Here is a 27,949-nt window from a genome sequence, read left to right as displayed (position 1 = left end):
TTAACTGAGGTGATCTGACCTGAATGTTCTCTCCTCCGACAACAGGAGGCTCTTCAGCCTTCTCAACTTTCTATCTGATGTCATCAGGCTAACATCCTTTACTGCCTTGGCAACCATGCTTAAGGAACTTGACACCCATAATGCCCCTATTGATATGTAATAAGGATTGCTCATGAGCGCAGACCCTACATTGCTTGCTTTTTGTAAAACCAACGAAAAGGCTAACTTTGTCTTCTCAGTCACCTGGAACTGCTTATCCTCCTCCGTCACCTTCTCATTTACCACTACAGTCCTAATACTTATCTTCTCATTAAATAGTAGGGATTAGTATGAGAAAACAGATTTGAGTCTGAGGGCAGCCTCTTCATTTCAAAGATTTATGAGATTACCCAATCCACCCCTCCCAAGACCCCAGATCACTGGAACCATCATAAGTGTTTCATGTCCCCTTGCCTTGATTTCTAGAGGTTGACATGATGAGCACTTTTGGATACCTGACCTGAATACTTAGCACCCCTGCCATCCTAATGGAACCACAAAAGTAAAAGAAAGAAAGCATGCATCTTACCTGTCCATCAAGAGCATCAATGGCATCATCCAACTCATGGCCTCGGGGCGGGGTGGCGAGGTGGAAGTAGTGGTTGGTTCAGTGGCAGTTGGGGGAACTGCTGTTGATAGTGATACTGGGAGATGTTGTGCAGTACTTGGTGCTGCTGGAACTGTTGCATTTGGGCTTGCATTGCCCACATGCACTGCATCAGGTCCTCCAACCGGTTTTGGCTAGCTGCCAGGGGGACGGCAGTCGGTTCAGTGAAGGTTGTCTCAATGGGGAGAGGAAAGGAGATGCTTGTGGTAGGAGGGTTTACGGGTGCCACTGCTTGTGGCGCGTTCAAGCTAGGGATCCCATCCGCCAAAAGGGGGATGGTGAACTGTCCAACGCACACCACGGGGACTTGAAGTTGTTCCCCGGTGGCGTTTGTCTTCGTGTCACGTCCGGTGTTGCTGGAGGAGGCCATGAGTGTTGGGTTTTTTGAAGAAAAGGGTTTATCGAAGTTTGGAGGGAGGCTTTTTGAAGCGTTTTCCCACAGACGGCGCCAATTGATGAAGCGCGATCCGACCGGTCTTAGTTGTCCACGGCCTTGCTTTTAAACGGGGTAGCAGGGAACCTGAAACGGAGGAGATGGGGAAGCTCCGGGGGGAACCCGGTGTAGAGGCTCCGAAGCTCAAGTTAGAATCCTTCAAAAGCAAGGTAATACCAGATAGCGCAAAGTTTGCATACCTCCACTGTCGGGGGGCAGGGGGCTCTTATAATCTCTTTGTGCACTCGTCCCGGGGCCCTTGTCAGGTCAGGTATGATTACCCTTGTGCTTGTCAACTTGGCCGTCGTCCTTTCTGCTGAGACAGAACCGTCACTGCCTAACCGTCATCTAACTGGAGGTGGTGGTGTCAGTGGCGGTGGCAGGTGGCCGTTTAGAGTGCTGTCACCAAACGTCAGATCCCAAGTCAGTCAGGCGCGGCGTCCTTGGGCACGAACTTCCTTAGTGTCAGGCATGGTATGACTTGTTTGGTTTTGGTGCCAAGCAATGCGAAGTGCTGAGCGAGTCGGTCTTGAGCTCGGAGGTACCTATAGGGCAGGTCAGTTCGGCGAGGTGTATCCCAAGCTGTTACAAGGTGGGTTAGTTCGGCGAAGTGTATCCCGAGCTGTTACAAGGTGGGTCAGTTCGGCGAAGTGTATCCCGAGCTGTTACAAGTGTATCCGAGCTGTTGCAAGAGTCAGTTCGGCGAAGTATAGCCCGAGCTGTTACAAGGTGGGTCAGTTCGGCGAAGTATATCCTGAGCTGTTACGAAGGGTGAGTTTGGGCCCCCGGTAGGGAGTTTAGTCCGCTCGTGTCCCCTTGTTCCCGCCTAGGCTTGGCCCCTTTTGCCGAGCTGTTGTTTCTGCCACGTGTCACGTAATAGAGAGGTCGGGCCAAATCCTCCTTCATCAATTGCCCCCCACTCCTTGCGCCGGGGGTCTTGCCATGGTGCGGGGAGTTTTCGCGAGGTAGCAGGTGGATTTGTCCCGTCCTTCAAACCTTCTTTGCGTGAGATGCTTTTGCTAGGGTTCTTTCGGTTTCTGAGAAGGCTGGAAACGTGATTACTCAAGAACGCCGGTGGTTGTGACAGCATGCGTTTTAAATTTCAAACCGATTCGCACCGCTGGGACGTGACAGCGGGTCATTTCAAAAAGGCGCGCCACTGCTGTACGCGGGCGACTGTCAGGGAGATGTGCGGTGCGTCAGTTTCGGAAAGACACGTGTCGAAGTGACGTCAGTTTCAAAAAGACGTGCGCTGACATTTCGCTTTTTTCGGAGAGACATGCGCCAATCACGTCTCAACCTTAAGGGTTGTGCGGTCAGTAAGAACGTGGGCCGTCGGATCGTCTTCGGTCTGCACGGTCGATTCTTGGTTACTGTAGCTATAAATAGTGGGGGACCCCGGTCGGTTTTGTCACTTCTGCGGTCTGTCTACTGAGTTCGCGTCCAACCTTTCAGCTCGCGTCCAAGTCTTTTCCAGCTCGCGTCAAGGCTGGTTATACAGTCTTCACGGTTCTTTGGCTTGTTCTTCAAACTTTCTGGTGAGTACTTTCCTGAATCCATCTTTTCCCCAATGTCTAGCTTTGATAGCTCAGACGATTCTTCGAGTAGGGCCGACGTAGGTTCCACCAACTGAGCCGTGTCCCCGGACTGCCTCAGTGATCCTGAGGTGGAGCTTGAGGACTATGAACCAGTAGGCCGAGTCGCTTCGGGCGGTTTGGTGTCTCCTCTATCTTGATGCTCAAGAGACAGGCGGGTTCTCTTCTTGGGGGAGATGGGCGTATTACCTTTCTCCTCGCCAGGGTTTTAAGCTTCTGCACGATCTTCCTAATAAGGTCCCGGCGTGCGAAGTGCACAAGGATGGCCCTTTCAGACCGGGTGGGGTGAGGTCGCTCCCGATTTAGGCGTAACTCTTGATAAAGAGACGGTGAAGGGCCTCCGGCAATGGGCACGGCAAGGCTTAAAGTGCCACCACTACTTAATGGAGGCTAAGCTTATTGCAGCCGGCCTGAGTTCGGGTAGGTTTCTAGCTATGCGGTTCTTGCTTGCTCTGTTCTTTTCGTTTTTTCTGATGTCGAACTCGTTTCTACAGGTGTCATGGACGCGGAGAGAACTCGTGGGGGGCGTTTGTTCCAAGGTATGAAGAGGAGGAAGTGGGTCGCCAAGCGAACTCATACCGAGCTGCCCCTGGATGAGGAGCCCCAAGTTCCAAACCATACGCCGGAGGATCTGCCTAGGGAGCCTGAAGTGACTCCACCGGTGCATGAAACTGTCAGGGCGCCTTACGCTGAGACCACTCATACGGGCGCTCCTGCATACTCAAGTGCTCCTGCTCACTCCGGATCTACTCATACGCGGGCTGGGCCCTTAGGCTCGGGAGCTCAAGGGGAGTTTAGGAGCGTGTTGTCGCCGAACTACGCTCTTCAGAAGAGTAGGGATGCTACTTTCCCTGAGGAGGTCGCGGCGTGGACTGATCTTCCCTTGAATCAGGTCACTTGCTGCGCCGTAACACATGCCATGGTGGTGAGTTAGATTCCGTCTTCACTTTTTTATTATGTTGCTTCTGTTGTTATTTGCTCACTTGTTTATTTTGGTAGGTGAATTCTTCAATTCATGCCTTAGCGGCCCAAGTGGAGAGGAGCTCGTGACAGGCGCGAGCTGCTGAGGCTGCCGCTCATGCTGCTGAAGAAGCTTTCCGTGCTGCAGAGGCAAATACCCGGGCTGCTGAGGCGGCTGCTTACGCTGCTGAAGAGGCTGCTCGCATCGTGAGGGCTAGGCAGGCGAGGTCTCAGCATGACGCCGAGGCCATGGGGGTAGTTGTCAAGCATATGGCGGACTTGAAGTTGGATTTGCAGCATCAAGTCGAATATCTTCAAGAGGACATCAGGGAGAGGACATAGATTTTTTCCCAAGGCATTGAATACGCCAAGAAGAAGGCAGTTGAAGACTACATTGCCTCTCCGCGTTTTGACGATCTGATGGTGGACTCTTACAGGAGGGAGTTCAAGTTGAACCGGTGGATGATCCGGAATACGTACCCCGACCTCGATGTAAGTGCCATATCCACTTTGCGTATAACTCAGGAGATGGCCAATGCTGCCGATGGCGACCCGGACTCTGAAGGAGAGGCAGGGCCTTCGGGTGTTGTTGAAGTGCCTTCCGATGGCGAAGAAGTGGCTCCGGGCATGTAAAATTATTATTATTATTATTATTTTTTGGTCCTTTCTGATGGCCGATGTACTGTTTCTTGCAATGGACTTTTTCCCCATGTTCTTCTTCCCCGAACTGATTCTGTCTGCCACTGTCCGGGTTATTAAATTTTCGCGGTCTGTTCTGTCGCGAACTGGTTTTTTGCCGAGCTGATAATATGCTCCTTTGCTTGCCGAAGTTCCTCTTGGCTTGCATCGTGGCACATAGGACCTGATTTCGTCCACTTCGCTTGGTGGTTTATAGGTAGTATCGCCTTAAGTTCACGATGTTCAATGCTCGAGGTACTCGTTTGCCTTCCAAGGTTTCGAGTTTGTATGCCCCCCGAGCGCTCTTTTTACTTTATAGGGCCCTTCCCAATTAGGTCCAAGCTTGCCCACGCCGGGTTCGGACACCATGATCTTACGAAGGACCAAGTCGCCGACTCGGAAGCTTCGTTGCTTTACTTTGCTATTGTAGTAGCGAGCTACTTGCTGCTGGTATGCCGCTGTTCGGATGTGCGCGAGGTCCCTTACCTCGTCCAGTAGGTCAAGGTTGGTACATAACTCGTCTCCGTTCGTCCGATTGTCGTATGTTTCTAATCGCAATGTTGGTATTTCGATTTCCGCCGGGATCACTGCTTCAGTGCTGTAGGTCAGGTTGAAGGGGTTTTCTCCCGTGGCTATTTTTTCGGTAGTTCGGTGAGCCCATAAGACACTTGGTAGCTCTTTGGCCCACAATCCCTTAGCTCGATCCAGACGTGCTTTCAGTCCGCGCAGGATGGCTGTGTTCATTACTTCCGTCTGACCGTTTGCCTGCGGGTGCGCGACTGACATGAAATTTTGCCGAATCCCCATGTTCTGGCACCACTCTTGGAACTTGATATCCTCGAACTGTTTGTCGTTGTCGGAGATTAGTACCCGAGGTAACCCGAACTTACATACTATGTTCTTCCTAAAGAAGTTCTGTATGTTTCGAGCCGTAACAGTTGCCAGAGGTTCGGCTTCTATCCACTTCGTAAAGTAATCTACTGCAACAACTAAGAATTTTCTTCCGCCTGTTGTTGCTGGGAATGGCCCCAGGAGGTTGATGCCCCATTGTGCAAAGGGCCACGGGCTGGCGAGGTATTTGAGATCGGAGGCAGGTTCATCGCTGGCCAGTAGTATCCTTGTCAAAGTGCCTTTTGGGCGAGTGCTCTGCCCCCCAAGTGTCCGCCGCATAGGCCTTCATGAGTGTCGTGGAGTACGAACTCAGCTTCGGCAGGTCGCAGGCAACGCAAATAGGGGAGCGTGTACGACCGTCGGTATAACCGTTCGTCTATTATGATGTATTTGGCCGCCTGGCGCTGCACCCCCTTGGCCGCATTGCGTTCTGCAAGGAGGGTTCCGTCTATCAAGAAGCTTGCGAGTGGATCGATCCAGCTTGGCTCTGCCTCCAAGACGGGAGCGACCTCCTCTGTTCCCCCGAGAATACTAGGCCGAGGTAAGTCCTCTATGTACACAGTTCTCATATTGTTGTGACTTGTACTGGCTAACCGGGACAGGGCGTCGGCCTTAGTGTTTTCTGACCTCGGGATTTTCCTGATGATGTGTGACTGGAAGTTGAGCAGGGCTTCTTTTACTTTGGCCAAATATGCGATCATGGAGAGATCGCGTGCTTCGTACTCGCCAGTAACTTGGTTCACCACGAGCTGAGAATCGCTGTAGATGACCAAGTGTTTTGCCTTTACCTTTCGCGCTAGGTCCAGCCCGACGATCAGTGCTTCGTACTCTGCCTCGTTGTTGGATGCCGCAAACTCAAAGCGTAGTGCGTATTCTAATTTTGTGCCGCCCGGTCCGCACAAGACTATTCTAGCTCCGCTGCCTTGCCGGTTCGAGGAACCGTCCACGTGAAGGATCCAGGGCTCCTCATCCCAGTTCGCGCTTCGCCTGACCAGGAGAGATGCCACACTGGCTGCTACTTCACGGGGTTCGGACTCTATGGGCTCAGGAGCTCCGGGTTCGCCCGAACTGGGGACCTCGGGCTCGACCTGTGGGGCTTCGTGGCTGAAAGTGCACTCGGTGATAAAATCTGCCAAAGCTTGGGCCTTGATAGCGGTTCTCGGTTTGTACTGGAGGTCGTACTCGCTGAGTTTGATGGCCCATTTCGTCAGTCGACCAGAAACCTCGGGTTTGAGTAAAACTTATCTGAGAGGTTTGTCAGTTAGGACAATGACGGTGTGAGCTTGAAAGTATGGGCGGAGTTTCCGAGCTGCTATTACTAGGGCGTATGCTAGTTTTTCTATCTCCGGGTACCTTGCCTCTGCTCCCTACAAAATTTTACTAACATAATAGATGGGTCGTTGGACCTGGTCTGTTTCTTTTATTAGTACCGAACTGACCGCCTTGTCGCTTGCCGAGAGGTACAGTTCTAAGACCTCGCCCACCTCGGGCCGGGCTAAGGTTGGCACACTAGTGAGGTAACCTTTTAGTTCATCGAACGCGAATTGGCAGTCCTGGGTCCACTCGAACCCTTTGCCTTTGACTGCCTTGAAGAAGGGTAGGCAGCGGTCTGCTGACTTAGACAAGAAGCGGCTTAGAGCGGCTATGCGGCCGTTTAGCCTCTGAACCTCTTTTACTTTCTAAGGTGGTTTCATATCTAGAATGGCTTTTACTTTGTCCGGGTTGGTCTCAATACCGCGCCGATTGACAATGTAGCCTAGGAACTTGCCCGAGGTGACGCTGAAGACACATTTGTTGGGGTTCAACTTCATGCTAAACTGACGCAGGATTTGGAAAACAGACTCTAAGTCTTGTATTAATTCTTGTGAAAACTGAGTCTTGACGACCATGTCGTCTACATAGCACTCTATCTTCGTACCAATCAGGGGCCGAAATAGCCTATTTAGAAGTCTTTGGAAAGTCGCTCTAGCATTTTTTAGTCTGAAGGGCATGACTTTGTAGCAATACAGGCCGAACTCGGTTATGAAACTGGTTTTTTCCTCATCGGATGGGTCCATCCTAACTTGGTTGTTGCCCGAGTAGGCGTCCAGTAAGCTTAGCAACTCGTTTCCCGAGGTCATGTCCACTAGGCAGTCAATTCTGGGGAGGGGGAAGCAATCTTTCGGGCAAGCTCGGTTCAGGTCGGTATAGTCGACGCACATGCGCCACTTGCCGCTTGCCTTTTATACCAACACCGGGTTGGCCACCCAGCTCGGGTAATGGACTTCCCTTATGAAGTTTGTTGCGAGGAGCTTCTCGACCTCCTCGTCGACCGCTCTCCAGTGTTTTGGGGCTAAGTTGCGTTTCTTCTGTCTAACGGGTCTGACTACAGGGTCAGTATTAAGTTTGTGAGTTATCAGTCCGGGGCTAATGCCGGGCATGTCGGCCGTGGACCAGGCAAAAATATCTAAATTTTGAAGTAAAAAACTCACCAGTTCGGTTCGTAGGGGATCCTCGATGGAAGCTCCGATCTGGAGTGTGCGAGCTGGGTCCGTAGCCGAAGTCGGGATTGCGACAGTTTCCTCCATGGGCGAAGCTCGTTCCTCACCTTGCTCCGCAGGCCGCTCCAATTCGAGGTCGTCGGCTGCCTTGGTTTTTCCCTTCAGGGTGGCGACATAACACATGCGGGACTCGAGCTGGTCGCCCCGCGCTACCCCTATACCGAAGTCCATAGGGAACTTCATGGCCAAATAGTAGGTGGAGACCGTCGCCCGTAGGACATGCGTGATCGGCTGCCCTATTATGGCATTGTATGGGGAGGGGGTCGCGACTACCAGGAAATCATGGTTGATTATGACTGCACAAGGCCATGTGCCGACTTCCACTGGGACAGTTACTTTTCCGAGGGGCCTGACTTCCTCTCCTCTGAAACCCACCAGGGGAGTGTTTGCGGGCTTCAGCTCGCTCCTCTGTAACTGCAGCTGGTTAAATGCTGATTTGAAGAGGATGTCCGCTGAGCTGCCCGAATCTACGAGTACGCGCCTGACCTCGAAGTCGTTGATCCTTAGTTTAATGACAAGCGCGTCATCATGGGGGTAGTGGACTCCTCACGCGTCGTCCTCCGTGAAGAAGATTGGTTCCGGGCTGCTGCCGAGGTACACCCCGCTACCACCGAACCTCCCACTATTACGTGGATGGTTCCCCGAACTGGCCTCTCTTCCGGAGGCTGCTTCTGCAATGGTTCGCCAGGTCTGTTGCTAGACTCGGGGGCATCCTTTTCGTGCTCCCCTTGCCGACCTGCCTTATTGTTATTGTTGTGCTGTACAAAGTTTCTCAAGTATCCGCGACGGATGAGCCCCTCTATCTCGTCCCGGAGGTTATTACACTGTTCGGTGCTATGACCATGGTCTCTATGGAAACTACAATACAAATTCTTATTTCTCTTATTCGGATTTCCCTTTAGGCGAGGTGGCCACTTAACGTACGGGGCGTCTTTGATCGTCATTAAGATCTCTGTCCGCCTCGTGTTTAACGGCGTGTAGCCCGTCCGATCTGCTAGGGGGGCCCGGAATGACTGGTTCGGCTTTGGCTCCCGGGTCGGGTTTTTTCTATTCACCGGGTTGGAGAGCTCGCCTTCCCTCTTTCTTTTCTCGTTCCCGCCTTCGGTTCGTTGGTTAATTTCTTCCTCTGTCCTCATGAACTTATCCACGAGTTTGAGGAATTCGACCACGGTTGTGGGCTGGTTGGCCACCATGTGCCATTTGAATTCTTTGTGCGTCACTCATCTTTTGGCCGCCGCGAGTTGCACTGCGGGGTCCAACCGCGGTATCTGCAAGCATGCTTCGTTGAATCGCTTGACGTAGCCCTGAATGGATTCTCCTTCTCTTTGGACTACTCCGAAGATGCTTTCCTCTGTTCTGGGGCACCATTGGCTGGTGACGAAGTGTGTGGTGAAGACTTGCACGAACTGGGCCCAGCACTTTATCGACCCGGGGGCCAGGTTCCCGTACCAAGTGCGGGCTACCCCCCTGAGGGTGGTGGTAAAGGCCACGCACATGCACGATTCGTTGGCCCTGGCGAGGTGCATTTGGGACTGAAAGGCGTCAACGTGGTCGTTGGGGTCGAAGGACCCGTCGTACTTGTCCAGAGGTGGGAGCTTGAAGTCTCTAGGTAAGGGGACCGTCAGGAGTTCCGAGGCGAGGGGGAAGGAACCGAGAGAACCGGGGTAGCCCCTACCTCGTCCGAGCTCGTGTCTTTGCCTCTGAACTCCGACAAGGCACGGGTAGCGGTTCGGCGACTTCGCCGGCGCCTTCGCCGTTGAGCGGGCCTTGTACTGGCGTTGCTGGCCTCCGTGTTACCGAGCTCGATGGGCCTAGAATGCCGGTAGTCTGCCGCCAGGGTGCTGAATCGGTTTTCGGTGAGCGGGAGCTCGGGCTTAGAGCACCGGGGTGCCGACCTCGCGGGCGAGGCTCCCGACCCGCCCGTGGGTTGCGAGGCGGGGATGACACTTTTCTCTCTTCGGCCTGGGGACGAGGCCTGGCTGTTGGGGTGGTTCTGGGGCCGGGAGGCCTTCGCCTGGTGGGGGCATCCATCCTGTGGGGAGGCCTTGACCGGCCTCGGGGCGGGGTGGCAAGGCGGAAGTAGTGGTTGGTTCAGTGGCAGTTGGGGGAACTGCTGTTGATAGTGATACTGGGAGATGTTGTGCAGTACTTGGTGCTGGTGAAGCTGGTGCTGCTGGAACTGTTGCATTTGGGCTTGCATTGCCCGCATGCACTGCATCAGGTCCTCCAACCGGTTTTGGCTGGCTGCCAGGGGGACGGCAGTCGGTTTAGTGAAGGTTGTCTCAATGGGGAGAGGAAAGAGGATGCTTGTGGTAGGAGGGTTTACGGGTGCCACTGCTTGTGGCGCGTTCAAGCTAGGGATTCCATCCGCCAAAAGGGGGATGGTGAACTGTACAACGCACACCATGGGGACTTGAAGTTGTTCCCTGGTGGCGTTTGTCTCCGTGCCACGTCTGGTGTTGCTGGAGGAGGCCATGAGTGTTGGGTTTTTTGAAGAAAAGGGGTTATCGAAGTTTGGAGGGAGGCTTTTTGAAGCGTTTTCCCACAGACGGCGCCAATTGATGGAGCGCGATCCGGCTGGTCTTAGCTGTTCGCGGCCTTGCTTCTAAACAGGGTAGCAGGGAACCTGAAACGAAGGAGATGGGGAAGCTCCGGGGGGAACCCGGTGTAGAGGCTTTGAAGCTCAAGTTAGAATCCTTCAAAAGCAAGGTAATACCAGATAGTGCAAAGTTTGTATACCTCCGCTGTCGGGGGGCAGGGGGCTCTTATAATTTCTTTGTGCACTCGTCCCGGGGCCCTTGTCAGGTCAGGTATGATTACCCTTGTGCTTGTCAACATGGCCGTCGTCCTTTCTGCTGAGACAAAACCGTCACTGCCTAACTGTCATCTAACTGGAGGTGGCGGTGGCAGGTGTCCGTTTACGGTGCTATTGCCAAACGTCAGATCCCAAGTCAGTCAGGCGCGGCGTCCTTGGGCACGAACTTCCTTAGTGTCAGGCGTGGTACGACTTGTTTGGTTTTGGTGCCAAGCGATGCGAAGTGCTGAGCGAGGCAGTCTTGAGCTCGGAGGTACCTATAGGGCAGGTCAGTTCGGCGAGGTGTATCCCGAGCTGTTACAAGGTGAGTCAGTTCGGCGAAGTGTATCCCGAGATGTTACAAGGTGGGTCAGTTCGGCGAAGTGTATCCCGAACTGTTACAAGTGTATCCGAGCTGTTGCGAGTCAGTTCGGCGAAGTATAGCCCGAGATATTACAAGGTGGGTCAGTTCGGCGAAGTATATCCTGAGCTGTTACGAAGGGTGAGTTCGGGCCCCCGGTAGGGAGTTCAGTCCGCTCGTGTCCCCTTGTTCCCGCCTAGGTTTGGCCCCTTTTGCCGAGCTGTTGTTTCTGCCACGTGTCACGTAATAGAGAGGTCGGGCCAAATCCTCCTTCATCAATATGCCTATTGATATTCCCTACTCCCTAGTTTATGGGTCCCGTAGACCGCAGTGCAACCCTAGACCCAGAGTAATGCAGAGCTGCTTTGCCAAATTGCCATTACTTGAAAAAACAAAAGAAAAGCTTTAAACTGTTGAAATCTTATTATTTTTGTCTATATTAAAATATTGGACTGGTGCAGTCCAATCCACTGTCATACTTATTGGACTATTCAACCTGGAATGGATTGGGATAAATTATTGCTATAATTATAGCACTAAAAGAAAGAAAGCATGCATCTTACCTGTCCATCAAGAGCATCAATGGCATCATACAACTCAGTTTTTGATGACATAGTTACACAGCCTGCTATGTAATTCCTGTACCAATTGCACAAAGCAATAGTTAACCACCAAGAACCAATCCATCCACCATGGTTGCTTCGTTCTGCACAAACATATCAATTAAGCAGTTTCAACTGTTTTCTGAAAAGGCATGTATAAGATTTGGGGTTGATCCAATCATCCAAATAAGGTGTCATGTATAAGAACTTGGTGGGTTCACGTTAACACCCAAAAGCATTCTGAAGTTATTGATGATATGCCTATTGATATTCCCTACTCCCTAGTTTATGGGTCCCGTAGACCGCAATGCAACCCTAGACCCAGACTAATGCAGAGCTGCTTTGCCAAATTGCCATTACTTGAAAAAACAAAAGAAAAGCTTTAAACTGTTGAAATCTTATTATTTTCGTCTATATTAAAATATTGGACTGGTGCAGTCCAATCCACTGTCATACTTATTGGACTATTCAACCTGGAATGGATTGGGATAAATTATTGCTATAATTATAGCAGTGAGAAGGGATCTAAGGGGGTGATTTCTATTGTAGGTCACTTCTGTAAATTACAACAGTAAGAGGGGGTCTGAGGTGGTGCTTTTGGGACTGGTTTTCTGCTACAAACCACAGCAGTTGGATGGGGTAAAGGGAGTGGGTTGAAGGTTGACTTTCAGCTGTAAAGTCTTAGCAGATGGAGGGTTAAAGGAAGTGGTTTTGGGACTGTTTTACTGCTGGTTTTTTGCTGCAAATTGCAATAGTTGGCTGGGGTAAAGGGAGTGGGTTTAAGGTTGGCTTATATGTTGTAAATTACAGAAGATAAAGAGGTTTTGGGATTGGTTCACTACTGTAAATTGCAGCAGTTGGAGGGGGTCTAAGGAGGTAGGCTCAAGGCTGGTTTATTGCCATAAATTACAGTAGTGAGAAGGGCTAATAAGGGTGGGTTCAAGGCTGGTTTAACTCTATGACTTGCAACATTAATAAGGGGTTGTGGGTAGTGGGTACAAGGCTGATCTATTGTTATAGTTTGCAGCAGATACACGGGTCAGTAACCAAAACTGCTACTTTATAGACATGTAAAGGTTTAGGTTCAACTGTGCTTGGGATTAAGTTTGAGCAAGTTTGGGGTTCTAACTAGGTTCAACTAAGTTTACACATGTTGAGTTATGTTGGGTTCAGAAAGTTGGATTGGATCCAGCTATGGTTTGGACTAGGTTCAACTAAGGTTGTGACTTGGGACTAGGTTTAGCTAAGTTTGGGACTAGGTTCAGTAAGTTTAACTAGATTGGGTCGGGTTCAACTAGGTTTAGCTATGTTTGGGTTAAGTTGGATTGGGTTCAGGAAAGTTTAAATAGGTTGGACTGGGTTCAGCTAGATTAGGTTGGGATCAGCTATGGTTGGGTTAAGTTGGGCTAGGTTTAGGCAAGTTTGAAAAGGTTGGACTGGGATTAGGCAAGTTTACATTGGTTGGATTGGGTTTAGCTAGGTTAAGTTAGGTTGGGCTAAGTTGGATTGGGTTCAAGTAAGTTTAAATAGGTTGGATTGGGTTCGGCTGGGTTCATCTAGGTTCAGTTAGGCTGGGTTGGGTTCAGGCAAGTTTAAACAAGTCGGATTGGATTTAGGCAAGTTTACACTGGTTGGATTGAGTTCAGTACATTGATCAACTGACCTTATCCAACTTCAGTTAACTCTCTCATCCTTAGTAGCTTCAGACCTGTACCACACACCATAACTTCAGTTGCACTTCCAAGAAGGTGTTGGTATTTGGTTCTATTGATGCTTAATGAATGTATGGGCATTTTTTTTCCTTTTCAAATGGCTTTAGTGATTGCATTGCTTGCCTTTGCTGTGAAAGTTAAACCAAAGGCTGACAAATTTGCCACATTGTTGAAACAGGAAAAATCCAATTTGAATTATTTGTCTTCTTCAAAGTAGACATTTGAATTATCCTACTACTTGCCACATTATAGGTATGATTCTGTCTTTCTATATTACTATTTTGAATGGTTATTTTAAGGCTTCTAACTCCAACATAAGTGCAGACCTATCATGAGTCTTTCCCATTGCAACCAAAATTGAAAACAATTTTAGGTAACATGAGTGTAAACCTAACATGGGCCTTTTAACTTCTACTTGGTGAGTGAAAACCTAACAAGACTTAACATGAGCCTGCTTCTTTGCAATTGAAATGCCCATGAGTGCAGACCTTGCACTACTTGCCTTCTGTCCTAAAGATGTAGAGGGCTGACTTTGTCTTCTTAATCACTTGGAACCACTAACTAGTCAAATAGAACTTAGCATGCTTTATCAAATTAGACATCTACAAGTCATAGTTTTGTTTCTTCCAAAGAATCACTTGGAACCACTCATTAATCTGGAAGTTTTATCAAATGATGATCCTACTAAAACTGCATGTGGAGAGCCATTAGGAGTTGGATGGATAGAAGGGTGCACTAAATCTGTACTTAGCCTTTTAACATCACTAATGGAACCATATGGACACATTACAACCCTACAAGATGTAATACAATTGAAGGTTTTTTGGATAAAAGATTATGTAAGTATTTTATTGCTATACAAACATTTATATTTATTTATATGATTTTTAGCTAATGCATAATTTTTTTTTTTTGTAAAATGCAGGTTGAATTTATGTAGAAGTCAACTATTGATAAAGTTGTTCGAAATTAATGTTTATTGTTTTTCTTAAATGCACAAGTTATTGCAAAATTGACATGTGAAAAATATTTTAAAAAGTTTGATAGTTTTTACTTTTTATAATATACTTAGCATTATGTTTTGTGAAATTAAATCATAAAGTTTTTAGACATCAATGAGGTGAATAATATTGTGATTATTATTAATTTATACAGGTTTTATTTATAGGTCAATGTGCAATAACATTTTTAATATTTAGGTGGATTATTATAGTGATAGTATTGTTTACCCTATAGTGACAAAAAACACCGTCATTATATCTACAAATTGATTATATAGTGATAGAAATGATTGTCACTATATTATTTAATAATGACAAATTTTAATAATTTCGTCACTATACATTTATTTATAATTCTTTTCATACGATACTAGTGACAAAAGTATCCGTCATTATAGGGTATATATAGTGATGAATAACACTATCGACATATCTACAAGTCGATTATATGGTGACAGATTGTAACTATTTAATTTAATAGTAAAAAATTTTAAAAATTTTGTTACTGTACATTTATTTATAGTGACAGACGATCTGTCATAATTTTGTTTGTTGTATGATAATAGGGACAAAAGTGACAATCACTATAATATATAATAGTGACAGGTTTTAAAAACTTCGTCACTAAACATTTATCTATACTATTTCATATTTTAGTAACAATAAAAAAATGTTTGTTACTAAAACATATTATAATAGTGACGGACATATCTGTCACTATATATAAGTTTTAGTGACGCACACAAAATATCCATCACTAAAATTAATCATAATAATGATGAACTAAACCACCACTATAAGGTATCCATTAGTGACGGATTTTTAAATTCATCACCATATGTTATAGTGACGCCGCTTATAGTGATGGATGCAATTCCATTGATGGTACGGATATGATATATAGTGATGATTTTTGCCCATTACTAAAATCCGATTTTCTTGTAATGTGAAAGATAAAAACAAATGAGGATATGTTTAAGTTCAATGGGCTCAACTCATAAGATATATTTAAGGTGGCATTTGATAGCACATGTCTAATATCTAAAAAACATGCTTTTCAGATGTTCGATGTGTTTAGATTCATGTCTGAAAGAATGATTCAAAATGGCTTTTCAGATACGAAATGTTAAGATGGCACGACCTAGCACTTAATGCGCTCAAACACATTTCAGACTTTTCCCAAAGTCAAAAATACCCTAAATAATTTTGAAAAGACACAATATGTCCCTATTTTAAAATTAAACCTAGTTGAACGATGTTCTTCCTCTCAAAGGATACAGAAACTCATTGCACTATTAAAGCTTTGCTTAGGTATTTTAGAGGTCTCAAATTCGAGTTTTCATATCATTTTACTTCTTCATTGTTACAAATTCGAGCTTTGACTTTTCTTATCTTTTTTTCCATTTTTTAGGGGTTCAAGTAGCAATTCGACGATAGTTTCCTAATCATGAATCTACAACAACAATACTACAAGAAAAAAGGACTTTATTGATGACTGTCACTATAAATAATTTATAGTGATGAATTTATTGTGTTGTTACTATAAATACAATCTTTAGTGTCGAAAAAGTGATAGAGAGATTTTTCATCACTATAAAGAGACTATAGCAACGGACGGTTGAAGTTCCATCCAAGTTTAAAATTTTGATACGATACACCCAATACGGGGCATATCGTTTCATATCATTGAAAAACTGATACAAGATATGCATGGGAATCGGATGTTTCGTCTTTTTTCATGCACATTGGACCCATATCAGGGGTGTATCAGGGTGTATCAGGGGCATATCGGGGGTATAGAGACACTCTCATTGTGAGAGAGAAAAAAGAAGAGGTGGTCATGTGCAAGGGAAGAGGGAAGAAAAGGATTAACTGCATGTATTTCAATTTAGGATTGGTGACAAAACCTCTTAAAAATGAGTGGAAAATGAAAAATACTCCTATAGCTCTCATATCAACCTTTTAGAAACAAAACCTTTGGAAAAATGAACATTTTTTTTTGGATAAATTTAGTCAAACGGACTTTAAGGCCAAAAGTGCTATTTCCTGCAACCATTTAAAAAACAGTGACAAATAAAATGTTGCCAAGTGCAAACTATAGGGGCTGGTTTACTAATATGATAAATTGCAAAAACATCACCTGAAGATTTTTAATGTTGCTGAAATGTGACCTAAAGTTTTGTAATTGTGATATGAACTTTCCATACAGCTGCAAGTAGACCCCTCTGTTTGAATCCTATAACAAATGGCAACAAAAATGTCTAAACTACCCATATAATTACTATTGAGGATGGATCTACAGAAAAAAAAATTAATACAAATTTTATAAACAATAAAAAATAGTGAATTTAAAGTTGCAACTTTACCCTTGAGCAATTGATATGAAGGGAAAATTTCAAAAATAAATCAAATCACAAAAGTGATTGGAAGGATTTGGGATAATGATTCATATGAAGAGAAAATATAGAAAATAAATATTTTCGTCAAAAGTGACTGAATGGGTATTTAGGACATTTTCATATCTTCTTTTAGACAATTCTAACAAAAGAGATCTACTTGCAACATTGTCAAAAAGTCCAGGGGAGGTTATTACAATTATCAAACTTCAGGGGAGGTTTTAGCAATAACTGTAAACTTTAGGGGAGGTGTCTTAGCAACTTACCCTTATCAATATGCAAACTGTAGTAGGGATGCAATTGAGCCAAGCCAAACTTTGGCATGTCTTGGCTGGGCTTGACTAAAATATTACGTAGTTTGATTAAATATTCAATGAGTTTGAAGTCAATTTGAAAGCTTGAAAATAAAATATATTTTTATATTCTATAATAAATGCATGCATGCATGTATGTATGTATGTATGTATGTTTATATGAGTGTGTGTGTGTGTATGTGTGTTAATCAAGCCAAACTTTTTATTAGTTGACCTTGAGCTCAAATAACCAATCGAACTTACCCCAAAGTTTGAACTCAATTTGAGCTCAATTAGAACTGAACTTGAGTCGAGTCTAATCGAATTCGAGCCCGAACTATTCGATTACAACTCCATTCAATTATAGTATTAAACCGGTGAATAGTTTTTGATAAATATGTGAAACTACAAGGGTGCTATAATAAATGAACCTATTAGAAAACATAAACTTGGATTGATTTTATTTAGAACATGGGGCTTGATATATTTAAGATGGAAAACTCATTATTTAGAACATGGGCCTTGCTATATTCAATTGTAGTATTAAACTGTTGAATAGGTTTTGATAAATATGTGAAACTATAGGGGTGCTATAACAAATGAACCTATTAGAAAACATTAACTTGGGTTGATTTTATTTAGAACATGAGGCTTGATATATTTAAGATGGGAAACTCATTATAGAGAAAATTTTATCTTTACTAATAAGGAAAGTAATGTATTAAAAAGAAAGAAAAAATATATGAGGAATACATAGGGGTAAAGAAGTCCCACTAACCCACAAGGCCACAAACATAAACCAACATCAATAGAATGATTCAATCATTCAAGTGAAGTACCTCAAGATAGAATTTCTTTTCCTTCCCAACTACTTCCTGTACAATAGAATAGATGCCCAAACAATGCAAAAAATGGTGGCTTTTCATTTTTTATAGGCAAAATGTTTCTCAGTGATCATCAACAAAAAAAAAAACATAAAGAAAAACTCAAATTTCTAGGAAAGTAATGCATTAAAAAGAAGAAAGTAATGCATTAAAGAGAAATTTTTTCTTCTTTGCATTTTCAGCTGTAATCACCTTTACAACAAGACTTCATTTTTCAACAAAACCTCGTTAAATTTTGAACCCCAATGTATACAGTATAGTAGGTAAACAAAAACCAGAATCAAACAATTTGTCAAAGTATGTGGTTTACAAAAGAAATTTCAATAGAAAGCCTATTCGTTAAGCCATGGACAAAGGATTGAAGGGATATAAGATCCTACTAGGTGGGACTTTGGCAATCCTTGTGAGATTCAAAAACAAAGCTTGGGAGGGAAGGTTGTAGTTTTGCCATGATTGCATAAAACAGAGAAAAAAGAGGAAGCAAACGTTGAAGAAGGGCAAAATAGGAATTCTTGGATATTAAACAAATTATTTGATGTTAAATATAAATTATCAAAATTTGAATAAACCCAACCCGAAGACCTGAGCCCAAAGCAATATAAAATGTTAAGGATCCGTTGGTTTCCTGAAACAAGTGCCTAGAATTAGAATCAGAATGGCCCATTCTTATTTTAGCCGTTTATAACTTATGAAAAAAAAGCCCAAACCTTAATATTAATAAAATAATAAATATTATTAGATTAATAAGATAATAATAATAATAATAATAATAATAATAAAAATGCTAATATAATAATAATAATAATATACAAACATACATTTATATAATATTTCTATATGCAAATATGAAATTAAGTTAGATACTGATTGGGCTGGGTTGATAAGGCTTCAATTCTAATCCAACCTGAAATTAATTTGGATTCGTACTTTTTAATCCTAATCTTAACCTGAACTTCAACTAAACCCTACTTTTTCAGCCAGACTGGGTTCGGATTATCTTGCCCCAAGTTGCATCCCTACATTGGTGGTGGTAGTAAACTGAGCTTGTAACTTGGAAGCAGTAAGTAGTAGTCTAGTAGATTAACTATAGACTAGTGGAGGGGCCTTGCTTCACTGGGCCTGGAATGGAACCATTGACCCATTGACCCGTTGACCCAGTCCCTAGCCAAAAATTGTTGAATCGGTCAATGACCCATTGACATGAGTGATTGAATCGTCGACTTGTTGTCCCATTCAATAGTTTTTTGTCTGTTTTTTTTTAATTGGGAACCGTCCAAGCAACCAGCTCAGTTTTACCCCAATTCTGATCCTTGGCCAAAAACCATTGAATCGGTCAATGACCCATTGACTCGAGTGGTCGAATCGTTAACCTGTTGACCTGTTCAATGGTTTTTGGTCATTTTATTATTTTATTATTTTTGTTGTTAGAATGGGACATTTATTCGAATCGAACAGTCGAATCGTTGACCTGAAAATTGGTGATCATAATGTTTTCTGTTTTTAGGTCGTATGAGCCACACGCTCGAATGACATAACACATACAATACTGTTTAATGGATCTCAAACACTCAATTTTTTTCCTATAATTTTTGTTGTCAGAATAGGTCATCCATTCAAACTGAACGATCGAACCATCGACTCGAAAACTATTGGCCAGAGCCGTTTCGTAATTTTTTTATTGTAATTTTTTTATTGTCAGAACGAGTCATCTATTCAAACCAAACGGTTGAACGGCCGACCAAAAAACTGGTTGCCAAAACGGTTCCATTTTGGGATTGTACGAGTCATACGCTCGAATGACATATATAACACGTATGATACTCTTAATGGACCTCTTAAACTCAAATTTTTGCCTATAATTTTTATTGTCAAAACGGACCATCCATTCGAACCAGATGATCAAACCGTCAACCCGAAAACCGGTGGCCAGAATGATTCCGGAATTTTTTGCTTATAATTGTTATTGTCAGAACGAACCATCTATTTAAATGAAATGGTCGAACTATCAATTATCATAACATTATTAACAACATTTATCAATAATAGTAAATTATAGTCAGTATCTATACATCAATATATATCACCGACTCCCTGTTGAAATGAGCTAATTATTCAGTTTTGGTGGGCTTCTTCCGTTGACTTCACTCAACGACTTAAACTTCAATTTGGCTCCTAGTCCATCCTAGAATTTATTTTAAACCTAATGCCTTTTGGTGCTTAGGGTCTGAAATTACTTTTAACTTACGATGCTTTAAAATTGGATCATGTAATTCGGGTCTACCTTGACCCGGCTTAGACGTAACGGAAGATTTGGTAGCTATCATATGCCTCTAGTCAAGAGAAAAGAGGAAGACAATTATCAAACAGCTAGCAAAGCTTGTCTTTATTCTTTCACCGACATGAATATCAGGTGGGAAAAACTTGTGAGTGAAGTTGTTGAGGTCAAGGCAGTATACAAATCTAGGTCAATGCATGGAAACTGCATCCACAGACTTTGCCAACCGTAACACCAACGCATCTTGACCGTGATAGATAGAAGTAAAGGGGAACAAATGATAGACAAAATGAAATTCAAAAATCAAACCAAACAAAAACGTATCAAAGTTGGTTAAACATACCAGCAGTGGATGAGGAATCAAAAGAAAACCAAATAGAAGAAGAAAACAACTGACAAATAACTGCTGAAATTCAATAATTACTAGCACTTGGCCAGGCTAGGCCGCACATCAAGCCAAGCTTAAGGAAAGGCACCCACTCCCTATTCAATGTTTTTAAAATTGTACCAGATAGAGAACCGTTCTGGGGTCGAACGGTCTATCTGTTCAGTCTAAATGGATGACTCGCTTTGACAAAAAAGTAAAAAATTAGAAAAACAAAAAGAAGGCTAAAAATTGTTGCCCGGGTTGACAGTTCAACCACCCAGGTTAGCGGTTCGCTAAACAAATAAACGGTTTTTGGAGAAAAAGCGGTTTTGAGGTGAAACGATGTCCGATTCCCAATTTTTCAAGTCTAACCATCAAGTTTGATCTAGTTTTGAAAGCATTGTCCCCGTCAACCCAATATTCAATTTGATGATAGAAATGATCAAAAGGATATATTGAGTATTAATCGCATGGTAAATTTCTAAATGTACACTAAATTGTCTTTAATATTAAAAAATGTAACTTTATGAAAATTTTGGAAAATTTATTGTACTTGTGTAATTTTGAAATTTATTTAATTTTTTATTAAATAATGTATTTTCTTTTTATATGGTTTACTTATAGAATTATACTAATTTATCTTATAATTTCTAATATAAACTAACCAATAATTTCCTTTTTCCAATATTATACTAATTTACCATAATAATTTGTTCATATTATAGTTTTCCATGTCACATAGTCATTTATCTATAATAATTTTCAATAATTTGTGATGAAAATTACATAAATTTTTAATGTTTTTCCAAAATCTGTCATATGTAATAAATTTTTCTAAAATTTCCAAAATACTCTAATAAGTTTCAATAATTATTTAAAACATTTTAATTAAACTTTCAAATAATTTATATCTTTTAATTTCAAATATGTTACTTTACGAAAATGTAGTTTTATGAAAAATTTTCAAAAACTTTATTACATTTGTGTAACTATGGGGATTTATTGAATTTTTTAAATTGTTATTAAATATATTTTTTATTTGGTAGTTTACTAACAAAAACACACTAATTTATCTTTTATTTTTCAATATAAATTAATGAATAATTTCATTTTCTAACATTATAATATTTTGTTCCCCCATTTGTATTTGGTTATTAATTATAATAATAACAATAACTAAAATTTTGTCATGTTAAATATCTACATTAGTTAATTTTGTCATGTTAATTTTTTTTGTTATTTAAATAATTAAATAACATTTAAAATATTTAAAAATTTTCATTATTTGAATTTTTATCTATTTTAATGTTATTATGTAATATTAAATATTTTGTTATATTATTTAGCTATTTTTAATATTTTTTATTTAAGATTTTTAGGTATTGAAATGTTTAAATAATGTTTTATATTTTAATTTTAAATTGTTATTATTTGAATAACATTTAAATTGAATAATTCATAAAATTATAATTTATATTGTTACTACATAATTTCATGATGAATTTTGTAAAAATATAGAATTATCAATAATATGAATATTATTAAATCTATGAATTTTTTTTATTCTAAATAAATATTTTAAATTTAGTATATAATTTCGTTATAACATTTAAATAGTTCTGAATTTTTCTAATTGAAATTTTCTGTAGATAAAATATAGATAAATAGTGGGAGAGAGGATAAACCGGAATTAGAGATAGTTTAGGAGAGAATCTCTCTACTAAATTAGAGATAATTTATGAGATAAATAGGAATTAGAAACAATTTAGGGGGAAGTGGTGCCACTTAGCTAAACATTAGAAAAACAAATCCCTCTTTCTTTATAGTTATTAGAAATAGTTAAGCATATGTGATTTCCTTATTGGTTTAATGGATAATTATATAGAACTAAAAAAATAAAAAATTCAAAAAAAACATAAAACTAGAAAGGGGGGTTTGAAGCAATGATAGGGCTCTTGACATGGCAAGACCATTTTATATATATAGATTGTACACATGAATGGGGAATCAGGGGTTTACATGTGGTCCGGTGGCCACACTACAAATAGGTTGCAGTTCCATGGTTTGGATCCAAAGTCTCTGTATTTGGAGTGGTGCAAAATGATCAGAAAGAGATCTACTTCCTCCGTTTTCTTTTCACATATATCCCCCTAATTCATCTTATTCCTTCTATGACCCCCTAAAGTTTATTTGTCAAATTACACATACCAAGTGAATAATTTATTAGGAAAAGAATGCTAATAGTCAACTTTAACCAACTAGAAATCCATTAGCTTGGATGTGCGAATTAATTGCTAAAAGATTATTCTTTTAAGAAATTATTCATATCTCAAATATATCAAGAGTAAAATATGGATCATACAACTAAATGGTATAGAATACACCTATGGTGAAACAATAAGGACATATGGGTATTGATAAGTAGAGAGAGGACATACAACACAAATGCAATACGCTTTGGAATACAACAACTAAAGTTGAATATCTTTAATATCTATATCTTAGTAAAGATGACTACAGGGATGGACTATGCAGTAGTGGTTGCTCATCAACTTGTGTTTTGAAACTGTTCTCCATACTTTTGCATCCTGTTGAAGTTGAACCTGTATCCCAAAGGCCTATTGGTTTATCTATGATGCATTCCACCTCATGAATGTTTCGTTCAACATGAGAATATCCTTCGGACCTTCTCAATCCCTCGAGCTCCAATGCAACTTCTTTCATTGTTGGCCTTTCCTTTCCATTTAAACTTAAGCATCTTTTTGCAATGTTGGCAACCGCTTGGAGTTCATACTCTCTACCATCTTTTAAGACTTGAGCATCAAGAATTTCAAAAAGATGGTTCTCCATTATTGCAGAAATAAAATAAGTCACAATGTTTCTCCCTTCTAATGGTCTAGTAAAAGAAATTGGCTTCTCCCCTGTTAGGAGCTCCACAAGAACAACCCCAAAGCTATAAACATCACTTTTATCCGTGAGTTGACTTGATTGAAAATATTCAGGATCCAAATATCCAAATGTCCCTTGTACCACAGTGGTTAAGTGAGTCTTATCAATTGCAATTGATCTTGAAGTCCCAAAATCAGAAACCTTAGCCCTACCTTTGTCATCTAAGAGAATGTTTGAAGATTTTATGTCTCTGTGGTAAATTGGTATTGATGTTGCTGAATGTAAGTAAGCAATTGCTCCTGCAACTTCTGTGGCAATTCTTAAGCGATCGTCCCATGTTAATAAGAAATCCTCATTTTGATAATGAATATTGTAGAAAAGAGTTCCACCAGAGATGAATTCATAAACTAATAGAGGAATTTCTGTCTCTAAACAACAACCCAACAATTTAACCACATTCCTATGGTTGATTTGAGAAAGTATGACAACCTCATTGATGAATTGTTCAAGTTGACTTTCATCCTCTATCTTGGATTTTTTGATTGCCACAATTCTACCATCTGATAGCATACCTTTATAAACTGTACCTTGTCCCCCTTGACCAAGAATTCGATTTTGATTATATTGGTCAGTTGCCTTTGCTAATTCATCTGCTGTAAAAACTTTTATTTTCTCAACATTGCCTTCTTTCGATGAAATTTGTTGTTCCAATAGAAAACCACCATTTCTTTTATAGAAATTTTCTTTTTGTTTCTTTATTTGTCTTTTCTTCAAAACATGGTACAACCAATAACTGGATAGAAGTAGCACCATACCTAAACATACACCTGCATGATCCATGGAAGATAATTGGTTAAGAATAACATAATAAATAAGAGGAAACCAATAAATAGAAGATTTTAATGCAGAAAATCCCATGTGTTAACTTTGTTTAAAAGTCTTTAATCACGCATGCGTCATGCCCTCTTGGCATGAGTCATAGCTTTCCATTCTCTTTTATTTGTCCACTTGGGATATTGTACTTCAATGTTTAGGGACCCTCTTCTTTATGTCACTATTGAAGGTTAGAGATATTACATTTTTTTTGTGGATTTTTTTACTAAGGTTCAGTTTGGAAGGAGTACAAATACAAATATGTACAGTACAAATATATACAAAATAATTCAAAATACAAGGTTTTGCACTGTACATATTTGTGTTTGTACTCCTTCCAAACTGAGCCTAGGAGTACAAATGCAAATGCATAGAGTGCAAAACCTTATATTTTTATTATTTTTTATGTATTTGCATTGTACAAATTTATATAGTACAAATCTATACAAAATAATACAAAATAGGTTTTGCACTCTACATATTTGCATTTGTACTCTTTCCAAATTCAGCCCAAGTTCATTTGGATTTTTCCCAATGAAAAGCAAATCTTAAATGCTTATTCTATTTATTCAATTTAAAAAATCAAGTTGAAATTTTGTTAAAATAATGGTGGTACAAAGCGTCAACCTTTGCTTGGGCCCTTTCATTCAACTAGTATATTACTCATTGTAAATCCTATCTTCATACTAACCAACAAAATGGCTTTGCTGAATGAATTGAAACATTGTTGAGATAGGTTTGGCAATGATGGCTAGAGCATCTATTCTGCAAAACTGCTTGTATGATGCCTTTGAGTCTATTGTTTTTACCCTCAATTGCTTGCCTAGCTAAACCTATTCTCAACATGAAACCTTCATGGCAACAACTCTTGAGTCACCACTAGACTATTCTTTTCTTTGTGGGTTTGGTTGTGCATGTTATTTGCACTTATGACCCTGAATCACTCTTATCTTGAGTATTCTTTGTTCTACAAAATGTATTCATATAATTTTATTACTTGGAAAGCCATTTCCAAGGAATCAAGCAAACCGCAAGCTAAATAAAATATAAAATGGACCATTTTTTGTAGTGTTAAAGTTACATGCATCAACCTTGAAATTGGAAATTTCAAGTGGATGAGAGAATAGATCAAATATTACTGTGCCTAGATGCACATATGATAAGGGATATAGCCTACGCCTGGGCCCATAGAGGGATATAGCCTAGGCCCAGGCCCAGGCTAGGCTGGGCTGGAGCTGGGTTTGAAATATTAGAGTCCGAAGGCCGAAACTTGACATCAAAGTTTGCAGGCATGATCCAGGCCCAGGCTCGGGATGGGCTGAAATGACGTAGGTTGTCAATGGAATCAAACTTAGATACCTGATCCGATTCCAAATCCAATAATCTTAGGTTTGGATGTCGGAAGTTAGGTCCTAGTAATAATTGGATGGATGCAAATGATAATCGGATGCACATGAAAACGTATGGTAGTTGAGATTGGACACATAATGGAATTGACAGCCGAATTTGGAGAACTGGTGCATCCGCTATTCCCGAGTTGAAAGACAATATTTCTTAACTATGTGAAGATTTTAAATCAAGTATTAAGCTATTACCTGTGGAGACTTGAATCACCCGAAGTTTTGTCTGTGAAGGTGGTGGAGGAGGAATAGGGATGCAACCAATCCCATTTCGTCTTCCGTCGCCCACTGTACCAGATGGGCAAGAGCAACTGTAACTCCCAGCCGTATTTTTGCAAATCCCAGATGGAGATGGTAAGCAGTCATTCATGGTTGGACCCGAACATTCATTGATATCTGAAACGCATTTATAACAAAAATCTTGGGTTGGATTCAACAATAACAATCAAAATTGTAGAAATAGTCATGGTAAAAAGGTAGTTGACTTCAATATATTACATACCTTGACATCCGTCTTGAAGATAAGGGTTGCCTTGGTAGCCTTCCAAACATTTGCAGAGATATCCAAGACCGTTGTGAGAGTCATGACATCCGCTGTTCTTGCCACACGCGTAAGTGGTGGTGTTTCTCATTGTAATGTTTTTGCACGAGTCGTTCTCTATTGCCCAGTCTAATATTGTTGGAACCATGCCTCTGTTTCTTGTGTAGAAATCAAAGCGAGAGAGGTGGTCTATGGAAAAGTTGTACCACTTGTAGTCGGCCACGAAAGAGTATGCGCAGGGACTGAAATTTGTATAAAACAAGTCGTCGCCATTCAGAATCCCAGCAAAATACTTTAGCCCCTTAGTGATGGTGGTCTGGCAGTGACCCATCCCTGGATAAGTCCCATTGAGCGTCCTGTTTTTATCTTCACAATAACTGTAGCATCCGTATCGAAACCGAAAGCCTCGATACCACACGGTACTGCCATTTGCGGAAGCAACGTCGGCTCGGATATCACAACCGATGGCCGTTAATATGTTGCCGGTATCGGAAAGAGCAAAGGGCGTATCCGTCATATCCATATAGATCAAAGTCGTGTTAGGGCTAACAACAACTAACGAATCGTTGTGACAACGGTAATTCATGAAGGAATAGACGCGCAACTGGCCTTGTAATGATATTTCTTCAACTTCCACTACTTTATCAGTTGAGTAATACCGTTCATCTCCGTTTGTGTATTCGTAAATGGCAGTATTTGGCGAAACCAATTTGGGAGGGGTGAAGGTGTGGTTGCAGAGTAGTTGAAAACCTTCTCTATAACAGCTTGGATCCGTCCCCAATCCGAATGGGTAGGGAACGGGGATGTTGCCACATTTGTCTGGGCAGTCGGGCTTTGGCATGATTGGTGATGAGGTCGCAGTTGCCATGAAGAGACTCAAGAATAACAGCAAGAACAGGAGTAGGAGCTGATGAAACAGCAGCATAACCCCAGCTACAGCCATTATGGTTAAGTTTCTATACTTCACCGAGGGATGTACCTTTGCCCCTCCTTCACTCGTTTATTCGTATTTGTAGCTTCTCTTTTTTTCCTTGTTTGGAGTGACGTTAAAAAAAAGTTTGCATGACTTTGTTGTCTATTATTATAAAAGTACCAGCGGGACCATGGGACCCATTGGATTTATTAAATCTTAAATATATACAAAATATGCAAAATATAAAGTTTTCACTCTGCGTATTTGCATTTGTATTTCTTCCAAACTCAGCGTAAGTGAAAGTTAAATAATAAAACTATATAGAAGCATGTAAGAATAGATAATTGTTTTATATTTTATATTTTTTAAATAATTAATAATTATTTAATAACTACTTTTAATAATTTTTTTTTACAATACAAGAATAACAATTAGTTTCAGCTATAATTGTTCATCAAACTAATGAAACCGACCAATCTAATCGACCATCGATTTTTTAGTATTTCTATTCGGCTTTGGTTCAACAATTTCTCAATCCAAATAGGTTGGATCATTTTCACTTTGGCCATTTGTAAATCAACTAAAATCGTACAACCCAACTATAATATGTATATATATATATATATATATATATAAATTTTTTTAATATGGAAAGTTGAAAAATTCCCATATTTCTTAGTCCAAGATATTTTATATCAAAAATTTAATTTTTTAAGTTTAAATCTTTTGAACCAACCAACCAAACCGATACAACCTGAATTGGCTTGTTCCACTAGTGGTAAGTCAATTTCAAGTGACCAACTCCCCAACCTGACTATGTTTATTTGGTTGGCTAAACAACTTACAACCGAATTGAGCCAACTTGTGAACACTCCTAATTTCAACTAAATTAATTGCATAATCTA

General features: G+C 41.3%; 1 protein-coding gene across 1 annotated transcript; it reads right to left on the bottom strand.

Annotated features, from left to right (window-relative positions):
* LOC148872176 (wall-associated receptor kinase 5-like) lies at nucleotides 1–27,074 on the bottom strand. The gene is made up of 5 exons (XM_088970097.1): nucleotides 26,093–27,074; nucleotides 25,786–25,986; nucleotides 22,947–24,144; nucleotides 11,462–11,537; nucleotides 1–303 (listed from the first exon to the last, which is right to left on the bottom strand). The coding sequence occupies exons 1-5, from the start codon at nucleotides 27,072–27,074 to the stop codon at nucleotides 1–3; spliced, it is 2,760 nt and encodes a 919-aa protein (XP_088826223.1).
* Nucleotides 27,075–27,949: the final 875 nt, after the last annotated feature.

This window comes from Nelumbo lutea, chromosome 2 (genome assembly GCF_056320005.1).
Source record: "Nelumbo lutea isolate HS-2025 chromosome 2, American lotus-T2T, whole genome shotgun sequence".
In the NCBI taxonomy this organism is placed as follows: Eukaryota; Viridiplantae; Streptophyta; class Magnoliopsida; order Proteales; family Nelumbonaceae; genus Nelumbo; species Nelumbo lutea.
The sequence above is the reverse complement of the archived record's forward strand: the minus strand, read 5'-3'. Positions and strand labels throughout refer to the sequence as shown.

Excerpts from the sequence above, each read along its gene's own strand:
- LOC148872176 (XM_088970097.1), bottom strand. The coding sequence starts at position 27,074 with ATGGCTGTAGCTGGGGTTATGCTGCTGTTTCATCAGCTCCTACTCCTG. Across the intron at positions 11,538-22,946 it reads CTACTGCATAGTCCATCCCT|GAATTACATAGCAGGCTGTG; the intron begins GTAGTCATCTTT and ends CAATTGGTACAG. Across the intron at positions 304-11,461 it reads TTGATGCTCTTGATGGACAG|ATAAGTATTAGGACTGTAGT; the intron begins GTAAGATGCATG and ends TTTAATGAGAAG.